General features: G+C 36.0%; 1 protein-coding gene across 1 annotated transcript in view; it reads right to left on the bottom strand.

Annotated features, from left to right (window-relative positions):
- The window catches only part of LOC122792309 (ammonium transporter Rh type A-like), a 594,865-nt gene that overhangs the window by 327,647 nt on the left and 254,851 nt on the right, over positions 1 to 12,367 (bottom strand). The window contains exon 3 of the mRNA XM_044060089.1: positions 2,670 to 2,820. Within this exon, the coding sequence (XP_043916024.1) occupies positions 2,670 to 2,820 (151 nt within the window). The remainder of the gene's footprint in view (positions 1 to 2,669; positions 2,821 to 12,367) is intronic.

The following is a 12,367-nucleotide window of genomic DNA, read 5'->3' as shown; positions in this document are numbered from 1 at the left end:
AGCTATTTCCTCGGTGCTCCGCCACTGTAAGCCCAAGAAACTACAGTTTATTATATTATATTATATTAAATAAAATTACACTTTAATAACCAACTCGACCTTCAAACCATAGCACAGTATTCCCCCGGTACGCTCCCATAGCAACTGTGGCACCTCTCGGCCATCCTTCTTCAGCATTGCAACAAAAGAAGCCCCACTAAAAATGCTTAAAACATCAGAAACACCCTCCCTATTTCCAACAGCACCCCTATTAGGCACAATACCCGCAAAGGCATAAACATTATATATAAAAATAGAAGATAACAAATTATATATGTCCAATAAAAATTAGAAACTTTGGGAGCATCCTGGTTTGAAGTTTTAGACCACATCACTGACTTAACAACACACAGATTCTCTATCCACCTCTTTAAGAATGATTAATCCAATTCAATACTCTATTTTGTAACTATTTTATATTTCTTTTTATTTAAACAATAAACTAGAAAACTGGACCCATCATAGAAATCCAGGTGCAACTGTAAGACAATCCACCATTAGATGTCAGACTCTCTCAGCCTCAGGGCCCCTCTACTCCAGCCAACTACATCTAAATAAAAGGTAGTTACAATCAGGACATGTACTCATATCTGAACCATATTTCTGCTATGATTTAGCTGCAATAGCACACAGCAACTTAAAACTGAAAATATGGCAATACAATGGTTTTACCCCTACAATAAATCAAGTAAGAAGCTGCACTTTTTTCCCTAAGAGGTTCAGGTCAGCCACAACCTAAGACATAGCAACAAAAAACAATTTAAAACTCACTCAACTAGCGTCAGACAAATCTGACAAAGGGCAACCAAAAGCACTGCAGAATTTAGATGACCTCCCTTCCACCCACACTTAAACCTATGTTTCTTAGCTCTAAAAATTATATATTTTTATGTATATATTTTATTTACACTTTGAAGGATGATTCATTTCCCTCTAGCTCTAAATAAATTAATATTAATCAGAAAATGAGGATCTAAGAATTCCTGGAATACCTTAGAAAAAACTGTGCAATTTTTAAAACATAGCACTAAAATGGTTTGAAAAAAATTTTGTTTTTTAAATGTATATCTTGAATGTTGATCCAGTATGTTAGGTATCCACACCCACCACTCAAAGTGGGAAGGACAAAAAACAGACTGTCTTGCCCACATATGCCCATAATGATGTAAAAAGGGAGTGTAGACCCTAAGCTCAACCCACAAAATCTATAATAAATTAGCTAACTCTAGCTCAGTGTACATAGTCAGCTAAGCAACACTCATCTACTAATAAAGATACATTCATCCATCCATCCATCCTTCACCCCTTTTTCCCATTTTGCACATGGGGTCGGGGTGTCACTTCTGTAGTGACAATCATCTTGAGCCAATGTTTACACCACTGGGTGGCTAGCCCTGCCACAGTAAATCAATTGCACCACTCACTAACGCACATACTCTCACCTACAGCCAATTTAGAGTGTCCAATCCACCTACTTATCATGTCTTTGGAATGTGGGAGGAAACCAGAGCACCCAAAGGAAACCCACGTGACTGCAGGGAGGACATGCAGACTCCACACAGAAGGTACCCCAGCTGAGAATCAAACCGGAGAACCTTTTGCTGTGAGGCGACAACACTAACTGCTGCACCACCTCGTCAACTTCAAAATGACTGCGTACATCTCTTAGTCTATGGATTTTGTATTACTCTACTGATTCCACTGAACACTTGAATAGGAGCCTACCTACAACCACAGCTAATGACAACTACATCTGGAAAGAGAACATTCAAAATTTACTGCCTAAGCTCCACCTTAGTCAGTGATTTACAACTAGCTTGAAAGTTACCCCTCATCCAATTGAACCTTCTCCTCAGCACCAACTGTGGCAGCTGAGAATTTTCTTGCAGGACTAGGCAGCACTCCCTTTTAGTGAATATTACAAAAGACTTCAAAGTTATAATTGCAAAATGGAGCATATTGTGTTTTCCATGGAGGATAAATTATGACTGACTAAAGTAATCACACCTGCCAAAATTCTTTACATCATTCACCCCACACTTTAACTCCAGCTACAAACAAAAGTTTATTAAACTTAAGAAATATATTTCCACTGAATTAATTAAAGAAAAACACTATGTATTTTAGAATCAGAAAGCCTGCTTTACATGACTAATTACAGTAAAACAAATCTGTGAAAAAAAGCTTTACACATGATATTTAAGAGTTGTTAACCAATGAATGACAAACTGCAGTATAACAAAATTTAATGATGTTAATCATCATGTATGCCACACGTTAATCATCATGTAATGCACATTGTTATCATGTATGGTACATGTTAATCATCATGTATGCCACATATTAATCATCATGAATGCCACATGTAGATGAGGGTAGTAAATATTGTCTTCAGATGTACCAAAAACCATACAGTTATCTGCCATTCTAGTTTACCCTCTAACCTGGACTGAAGCTAAAGGAAAAATTAAAGTTTTGAAAGCAAGTATTCAAACCATGATTTCACAAAATGAGGACTTGCGGGCAGAAATGACATTGTGACATCTCCTTACTCAGCTGTTATCATTGACATATTCCCTACCAACTTGCCAACAAGACACACTTCACTTTTTGCACTTCTGTAGTCTCACCTCTAGCAGTTTCCAAAGTGCCCATCGATTGGCAGAGAATGCGGTAACTTCCAGCAATGTCATCAGTATAAGCTGTACAGGATTTACCTTGCCAAGCACAGCCCCCATTGAGATCAGCGCTGACACTGCACTCAGGTTCGCCATTACTAAACTGAAACAAACAGCTGGTTAGTGGCTTATACGTGTTTTATGCCATTCCTTCACACAAAAAATACTGTTCCTGTCCTCTTTAACTCACTCAAGCCTGTAATGCCTTTTTGTATTCTTCTAGTTCACAGTTATAGCTCCTGCTGGTATTCAGACCTTTTTTGGGTCTGGCTTCTTTAATTAACTTACCAGTTAATAATAGGCAGTACTAGAAAGTGCAAGGCATTATTAAGAAAATGGCAATACGATTGTTAATCTAGGATGTCCTGCTGTAGAGAAATTAATCACTGTTTTTCATTTATTATTCACATTGTCATATTTGTCTTCACTGATTTACAACTGACAGGCCTACGTTATTGAGGGCTATGGTGTATTATGTCATGGTAGAAGACAAGAAAATGAATTGTCAATGTCCACTTATATCACACTATACTTGAAATTTAGCAAGTTGTTTGTTAGTGATTGTGAAAATAAACAATATTTCCATATGTACTTCACACTTCCAAAACAAGTGCTTGACAAACTGTTGCATGACATTAGGTGGACATTAGATGTAGCTGAAGAAAACTGTCTTTGAAATTTGCACTGTAAGCTGCACATCTTGGCAGATATTCTATGTTGTTTATAATACTAATTATGCAATTAAGCATAAGTTTTCATATTTATTTAAATATCTAAGTAAACATGTCTTCATATAGGAATTTCTTGTTGTCTCATGAAAGCATGTATCTGGCTTTTAAACATGCTGTCACAATATATGTCTAGGTTGTATGGTTTCCCAGATATATTAAATATGCTCTCACAATATATGTGTAGGTTGTATGCTTTTCCAGATAAGACAATTTGTTTGCAAAAGTTTAGCAAATATATTTATTTATTTATTTATTTATGCATGCATGCATGCATGCATGCATGCATGTATGTATGTATTTATTTATTGACATTTGATTACCAGGAAAGTCTGACTGGGCAGAAGAGCATTTTCAGTGGAGAAAAGCTCTAAATTATTTGCAAAACATTTTAAGAACAATAATTTTACAATCTTCAAAAATAAAACAAAAACATCTACAATTTAAATAATTATAACAAATCAGGCATAATATAAAACATCGGTTAAGATCAGAAACAAGGTATTTGACAATCATTTCATATTTAAAGAAATCTTAAGACGGTTTGTAGAGAAATCAAAGGTAAGCTAGTCTAATGAAAATAGGAATTCCAATATGAAGTGAGGGAAAACAGGCTTATGGTACATTACATTTAGGCAGAAAAGTCAGAGAAGAGAACTAGATAGCAGTAAGGAAGCAAGTGGAAAAGGGAGAGTAAGGAAGCAAGGAATGAAAAGGTACTTGTTCAAAATTAGGGATATAGTTTATCCTGGTTTTGAGCAAGAACAAAGCCAGATTTTAGCTAGGAAGTCTTTCAGAGTGGTTTTAAAAGATGAATGGGAGCATATTGGCCTGATGGATACAGGTAAGTAGTCCCAGGTCTTAGCAACCTTGTACGAGTACAGACAATTCCCAGCAGATTTGTAAGGTTTGTAGACATACAGGAGTTTTTGGTCACTGGATCGTAATGACTGACTGGGGACATAGTTGTGTAGAATGATTTGTAGGGCTGCACAGGCAGACAGATGCTAGATAATTTTACAGGTGGCAAGAAGTTGTGTATATGTTAGGTGATGTGGCAGTTCTAACCAATTTAGGCTTTTCAGTGCTATACAGTGGTGGTTTCTGAAAGCGCTATGTGCTGCAAATTTAGCAACTTTGTTATAGCATTGTTCAAGTCCTAATTTTTGCGAAGCCTGGAGGTTAGTAAGAATGGGAGCACCATAAAGAAGAGTGGGGAGGATATAGGTAGTGGCAAGTGTAGTTTTAGTTGTGTCACTGAGAACGTTTTTGGCACTGTAAAGCATCCCTAGTTTTTGATAAGTTTTTTTATGTAATTTTGTATATGCAGGTTGAATATAAGATTATCATCCACTATCACCCCTAATAGTTTGCTATAAGAAGTGATGTCAATGGTTGTCTTATCAAGAGAGATGACTTTAAATTTTGTTTTTTTTTCATAAGAAAGGGATTTTGGGGAAAAAGTAGTAGTTTGGTCTTTTTTAGGTTGAGCATGAGTTGTGAGTTATGAAGTCATGTTTTAGTGGCTGCTGGAATTCCTTGAGTAATTTTTTGGAGGTGTACCATATTGTTAGATGTGCAAATGTGAGTGGAACCATCTGCCTGTTGTGTGGAAGTATAGAAGGTGTTAGTAAAAATGTTAAGGAGGAGGGGACCAAGAATAGAGCTTTGTGGTACACTGGTGGTGACTGGAAGGTAAGGAGAGAGAGTGAAGGGCCATTTTACTGACTGATACCTACTGGACAAGTAGCTTTTGAATCACAGAAGGGTGAGCTGAGAGAGACCTAGTGAGAACATCTGAAGTTTGCTGTGACAAACTGTGTCGAAGACTTTAGACAAGTCTAGAAATAAGGAAGAGACTAGTTTGCTATTATCTCCAGCTTTATTTTTTTAAACACCTTTATTGAACTATCATTTGTGACACAGGCAAATTTACATTTATATAAAAGCAATCAAACTGCATTAACAAGTTAACATTTACAAACATTATACTTCACATATATTGCTATATATCATAGAACCTAAGAAACATTACATAAATTACTCAATTCTTGCCCTTTTTTTATTTCTTTCTTTTTAAACATGAAACATCTTTATTAAGCCATCACTTATGACATAGGCAATCATACATTTATATAAATGAAAACAATCCACATCAACACATTCCTTGTTGCAAGCATTTTATATCCCAAACCATACTGACACACTCCCAGTTACAAACATTATGCATTACTTATAATCTACCCAATAATTTTCAGTCAAACATTACATAGCACATTTAAACCCTCCCTTCTTTTAAACTTAATTCTTCCCCTGTATGTATTGTTCCCACAATTCCCATTTTTTCCTATGTAGTTTGCTCCTTACCTTTTCTAAATATCTCAATTCCAGTTGATTTATCTCTGTTACTATATTCACTACTTCTAGTATAGTTGGTTTAGATTTTGATTTCCATTTTCTAGTAATTGCTTTTTTGTCAGCCACCATAATTAGACACAGCAAGGCCTTACCATGTCTAGCCAATTCTGATTCTGTATCATAGCTCAGAAAAATCATCTCCCTCATCACACCAATCTGCCCACCCAGCATCTCTGACAGTGCATCCCACAGAGAATCCTTAAAGTCTGCCAACTCACTGCACTCCTAGAAATATGTTCCCAATTACCTCTTTCCTGCCTGTCATACCTCCAACATTTGCTGTCTACCTGAGGAAAAATTCTCTGGAGTCTACTTGGGATATAAAAATATGCATGTAAACATTTCCCAGCAAAAATTCTAAATCTTCTAGATTTTGTTGCATATTTGAGAGACATACATGTATCCTCCAATTGTTTCTTTCTAAATTGCTTATCAAGTCTCTCTTCCGAATCCTTTCTAAACTCCTCTGATTGATTCTTATAGTTATCATGCAATATGTTATATGCTCTACTAATTATTCCTTTTTTAATTTCACCTTCTGTTGTAGATTCTGCTAAAAACTCTACCAGTGCTGGTCTTTCATTTAGGACCCCCTATTTCTTTCTCTTTGCCTATATTCTGATATCAATCCTTGATAGAGAAGGCAATCTGTAATCTGTAGACCAAATAAATTCTTAGTGTCTTCACATTTTATATTTCCCTCTCTAGTTATTTGCTCCCAATACCTTGGTTCCTTGCCAGTTTTCTATGATAAATTCCAGCCCCCTCTTGCCTGTTCTCTATATCCCTAATTGCAGTCATCCCTATCAGCAGAATATCATTTCTCCATTCCTGTGTTGGCTTGGTTCTTAGGGTACTTTCTGCTACTTTACAGATACAATATTCTATGATTATTGTTATTCTCCTTAAAGGTCTGCAACCAAAATCCCAGTCTCTCCTTGTTTCTTGGGCTTTCCCCCATTTCATCATCATTTCTTTCCACTTTGAATTATGGCTTTCTGCTTGTGCTATGTATACGAGTCTTAACTGTGTAGCACTGAAATACCCCTTCAAATCAGGAAATCCCAGCCCACTCTGTTCTACTGGAAGATTCAGCTTTCCACACTTGACTCTTGCTGTCTTCCCCTCCCAGATAAAGTCCTTCAGTACTTTATTAATGGCTATATACAACTTATCCTCTAGTTTATAAAAATATTCCTGTCCTATGTATAAGACTAAAGGAACTAAAAACATTTTAACTACTTGTATCTTACTATCCATATCCATATAACAAAGCTTCCATTTTCCAGTTTTTGTATTATCTTTTTAGTCTTGTCCCACATATCCTTAGCTGCCTCACCAGAATAATTTTTAATCCATATTCCTAAATACTTCATTTTATCATGTCCCCATAAATATGGATATTGCTGAACAAATTCATATGTGGGTATATAATTTACCACTATTGCCTTTGTTTTAGCTTCATTAATTTTGTATCCCAAAAAGATTTGAAACTGTCTCAAAATGTTGCACAACACTGTAATGTCTCTTTCTGGTTTTGTCAGGTATAAAATAATATCATCTACAAATAAAGCCAGCTTTTCTTGAATACCATATCAATTATATCCTTGAATTTCTGAGTCCCTTATTTTCTTTGCCAGTGGTTCCAAATATAATGCAAATAACAACGTGGAAAGAGGACACCCCTACCTGGTTGCTCTGCTCAAGCAGATATTATCTGAAAGGACCTCACGTACTTTAATTTTCACCTCTGATCCCTCATGTATCCTCCTAAACAACCTTATATTTTTTTCAGGAAATGCAAGTGCTTCCATTGCCCTGGTCATAAAGTCCCAGCTTACTCTGTAAAATGCTTTCTCTGCATCAAGAGCCACCAACAGCAATGGTATTTTCTTACATTGCCCTTCCCTCTAAATCATCAATGTTCTGTTAATGTTGTGAAATTTTGCCTCCCCTCCACAAAACCACATTGATCCATATCAGTTTTGATATTACTTTTGTCATTCCTTTAGCCATTATAAACATGAACACTTTATAATCATGGTTTCCAAAGTATTTTAATACCTCTACAGGATCTCCTGTTACCATAATTGTTATAGGCTCCATTATCTGTAGCTTTATTGACAGTATCTATATACATTAGAAGGGCAGTGCTAGTACTATGAGAAGGACGGAAGCCATGTTGTGTAGGAGATAGGAGTTCTTCCTACAAGAGATAATCAAAGTTATTGTTTTAAATATATTTTTCAAGTATTTTGGCAAAAGGAGATATGATTGCTATAGGTCTAAAGTTATTAATGTCTGTTGAATTTCCTCCTTTGTTCAGAGGGATAATGTGTGACTTTTTACAGACAGAAAGGGAATATGGGATTACTGGATTGACCTATTTATAAGGATTGAGACCGGATAGGCAATGCTATTGGCTGCTATTTTTAAGTTCTCACTTGGAAGGTCATCAGCTGAAGAAGACCATGGTTTAAGTTTGTTTAAGTGTAGTTGTATATAGGATGTAGGCACAAGTTTGAAGGTGAAACTGGATGTGGTAATACGTGGCTGTTGGGCAGGGTTGGATTAGATGTTGAGAAATCCTTGGTTAGAGATGCTTTACTATCTATAAAATAAAAGTTGACCTGTATTGCAGTTTCAAGAGGTGAGTTATTGGAAGAGGGGGGTTTGGGTTTAATTTTTGGCTCGGATGTAAGATTTCTTTAATGGATGTCCAAAATTTTTTAGGTTGTGTTTAGTGTTATTCTGAAAGTAATTATAGTATAGTTTTTGTCTTAGTTTATTTGCTTTGCAATATGATTGCAAAGCATTCTGAAGTTTTCAAGATATTGAGGTGTTTCATATTTTTCCATTGTTTCAATGCTTTTTTTATATCATGCATTAGTATTCTATTTTTTTTTTTTGAATAGCCAGATTGCATTATTTGTTTTCAGTCTCTTCCTTCTAGGAGGTACAAGACTATGATATTTAGAAAAGTTGTAATGAATTCAATTACAGCATCATCTATGGGGATATATAATATAATTCTGCAATTATAAGAAATATATAAATATAATTATAGGCTTGTGTCCATTATACTATATTATATTATTTATAGGAAGACTGTGAATAAACAATTATCACTGTATAGAATACTTCTTACTAATAAAATTATTTCTACAGCTTTAATAGATTTTTATAGTTCACAAAATGTATGCATTCATTTATTTTAGTCTTTTTAAGCTGATTATTCAGAAAATGTTCTAGAATGCAAGATGTGTACAGCCTACTGGATGCATGACATTCCACACCATATAGGTGTTAATGAGTTAACACTCAACATAACAAAGCCATTCTCCATGCCCAAAGGGTGGGAAAACAGTTACCTAGGTTTTGGAATATCAGGCTTTCTAATAGTAGTCTGAAGCTTTTAGCATTACAGAGAACTAAATGCTTGCTTGCACTAATAAAAAGTATTTATTATTGCTGAATGCTGACTTGCACCACAAGTGGAATGCATCATTAGATGTTTAAAGTGTCCAATCTACAGTATGAGGAAGTGCATATGTGACTTTTCTGCACAAGGTATGCTGATTTATTTATAATTTGACAATTCTATCTCTTGTCTTCCTATAAATTGCATTAAAATCCTTTTTGAAAACAAATGAAGGATACCAGACCAAAGCTCAAACTATGAACTGTTGACAATCCATAATCAACTTACTAGTATTCCAACACTTTCCTAATACAAAGTATATTAACTGCACATTGTCAGCACTATTAAAATATTAATATACCATCTATTACATGACATTTGTCTTGACTACTAAATGCATATATAGCATACCCTACCTCCCATTCCTAGCCACACCTAACTACTCTACATTTATAGCTACCTTGTCCTGCCTTTCCAAATAAGTTCTTCCTATAACAAACAATGCACTCTATAATCCTTAAACTGTTAATCTTTTCTTTAATGATCTCCATTACTACACATTACATTTCCATCTCAACATCATGCCTACATCCATTTAAAAATACTACTGTTAATCCCCTTTCTTCTCATAACCTCAGTTTACATTACTCATAAAATCTCACCCAGTTTACTTACTACCACTATTGTCAACAGCCCTAAAATAAGGTTACTACATAATAATACAAAATCTTTCTTTCAAATCTCACACCTACCTAAAAAACTACTCTCTGAGTGTTGATACAGCTATCAATACATACAGTGGATATAAAAAGTGCACACACCCCTGTTAAAATGCCAGCTTTTTGTGATATAAACAAATGAGACCACAATAAATCATTTCCCATCTTTTCCCACCTTTAATGTGACCTATAACCTGTACAATTCAATTGTAAGATAAACATATCTGTGGGGAAAAAATATAAAAAGTAAAAAACGTACAATAAGCTGGTTGCATAAGTGTGCACACCCATAAACTAATACTTTGCTGAAGCACTGTTTGATTTAATTACAGCATTCAGTCTTCTTGGGTAGGAGTCTATCAGCATGGCACATCTCGACTTAACAATAATTGCCCACTCTTCCTTGCAAATGTGCTCCAAATCTGTCAGATTGCAAGGGCATCTCTTGTGCACAGTCCTCTTCAAGTCACCCCACAGATTTTTTTATTAGATTTAGGTCTGGGCTCTGGCTGGACCATTCCAAAACTTTAATTTTCTTCTGGTGAAGCCATTCTTTTGTTGATTTGGATGTATGCTTGAGGTCATTGTCGTGTTGAAAGGTGAAATTCCTCTTCATCTTCAGCTTTCTAGCAAACGCCTGAATGTTTTGGGGCAAAAGTGACTGGTATTTAGAACTGTTCATAATTCCCTCCACCTTGACTAAAGCCCCAGTAACAGCTGAAGAAAAGCAACCCCAAAACATGATACTGCCACCACCATGCTTCACCAGGGGGATGGTGTTCTTTTGCTGATGTGAAGTGCTGTTTTTGCACCAAACGTACTTTTTACAAGTGTGGCCAAAATGTTCAGCCTTGGTATCATCAGACCATAACACATTTTCCCACATGCTTCTGGGAGACTTGATGCATTGTTTTGCAAATTTTAGCCAGGCCTGGATGTTTTTGTGTGTAAGAAAGGCTTTCATCTTGCAACCCTACCACATAGTCCAGACATATGGAGAATACGGGAGATTGTTGTCACATGTAGTACACAACCAGTACTTGCCAGAAATGCCTGTAGCTCCTTCAGTGTTGCTGTAGGTCTCTTGGCAGCCTCTCTGACCAGTTTTCATTTTGTCTTTTCATCAATTTTGGAGGGATGTCCAGTTCTTTGCAACGTCACTGCTGTCCCATATTTTCTCCACTTTTTCATGACTGCCTTCATTGTGTTCCATGGTATATCCAGTGCTGTGGAAATTTTTTGTACCCTTCTCCTGACTGATACCTTTCAACAATGAGATCCCTTTGAATTTTTGTAAGCTCACTGTGAACCATGGCATTTGCTGTAGCAGGCAATTGAGTAAATGTCAGGAAAATCCTACTAGGACAGCTGAACTTTATTTGGGGTTAATCATAGTCTCTTTAATTGATGACAGGTGTGTACAGAAGAAGACTGAATGCTGTAATTAAATCAAAAGGTGCTTCAACAAAGTATTAGTTTAAGGGTGTGCACACTTATGCAACCAGCTTATTGTATGTTTTTTTTATTTTTTATATTTTGCCCCTAACAGATTTGCTTGTTTTTCAATTAAATTGTACAGGTTATAGGTCGCATTAAAGGTGGGAAAAGTTTTGAAATGATTTATTGTGGTCTCATTTTTTTATATCACAAAAGCCTAACATTTTAACAGGGGTGTGTACACTTTTATCTATATATGTACACATACAGATACGGGTTCCCTTTATAATTTCGAAATATTGAAATCCCGACTTTCAGTATTTCAAAATTATAATACCGAAGCCTTGAAATGCCTAAACACAAGAAGCGGAAAATTTAAAATACCGAAGTTCGAAGCTTCTGGTGTCGCGGTGTGTGAATGCATAGGTGTAAGTGTAGGTAAGTATGTATGAGTATGTTGGTTAGGGGCTGTAGTGTATGTTAGTATGTGTTCTGGCTGTGATGTGTGTGTGCAAGTGTCTGTGAAATGTGTGTGTGTGAGTTACCTTTGTGTGTGTGATTGTGCAATCTCGGAGTTAGTATATATAAGTAGGGGTGGTGTGGGGGGTGCAGCCCCCCCACATGGAGGGTGCAGGATGGCTTGCCCCCCTGCTTGTCTGTAGTGTAGGATTGCTTGTTTGATTGTGGGGAGAGATTGTGTGTATGTGTATGTGTGTGGTGTATTTGTACTGTAGGTTCGCGATTTTAAATTTCGTGGTTATGGGGTTTCAGTATTTAAAGGTTTCAGCTATAGAATTTCGAAATACTGAAATTCGGGATTTCAGTATTTCGGGATTCTATAGTGAACCCATAGATACACATACACACACATATGCACACATTTTTTTTTTTAATTACAAAATATGCACACAAGTAAAGTCATTGGCT

The sequence above is a fragment of the Protopterus annectens genome, chromosome 1.part2 (assembly GCF_019279795.1).
Source record: "Protopterus annectens isolate FY-2018-M chromosome 1.part2, PAN1.0, whole genome shotgun sequence".
Classification (NCBI taxonomy): Eukaryota; Metazoa; Chordata; order Ceratodontiformes; family Protopteridae; genus Protopterus; species Protopterus annectens.
The sequence above is the reverse complement of the archived record's forward strand: the minus strand, read 5'-3'. Positions and strand labels throughout refer to the sequence as shown.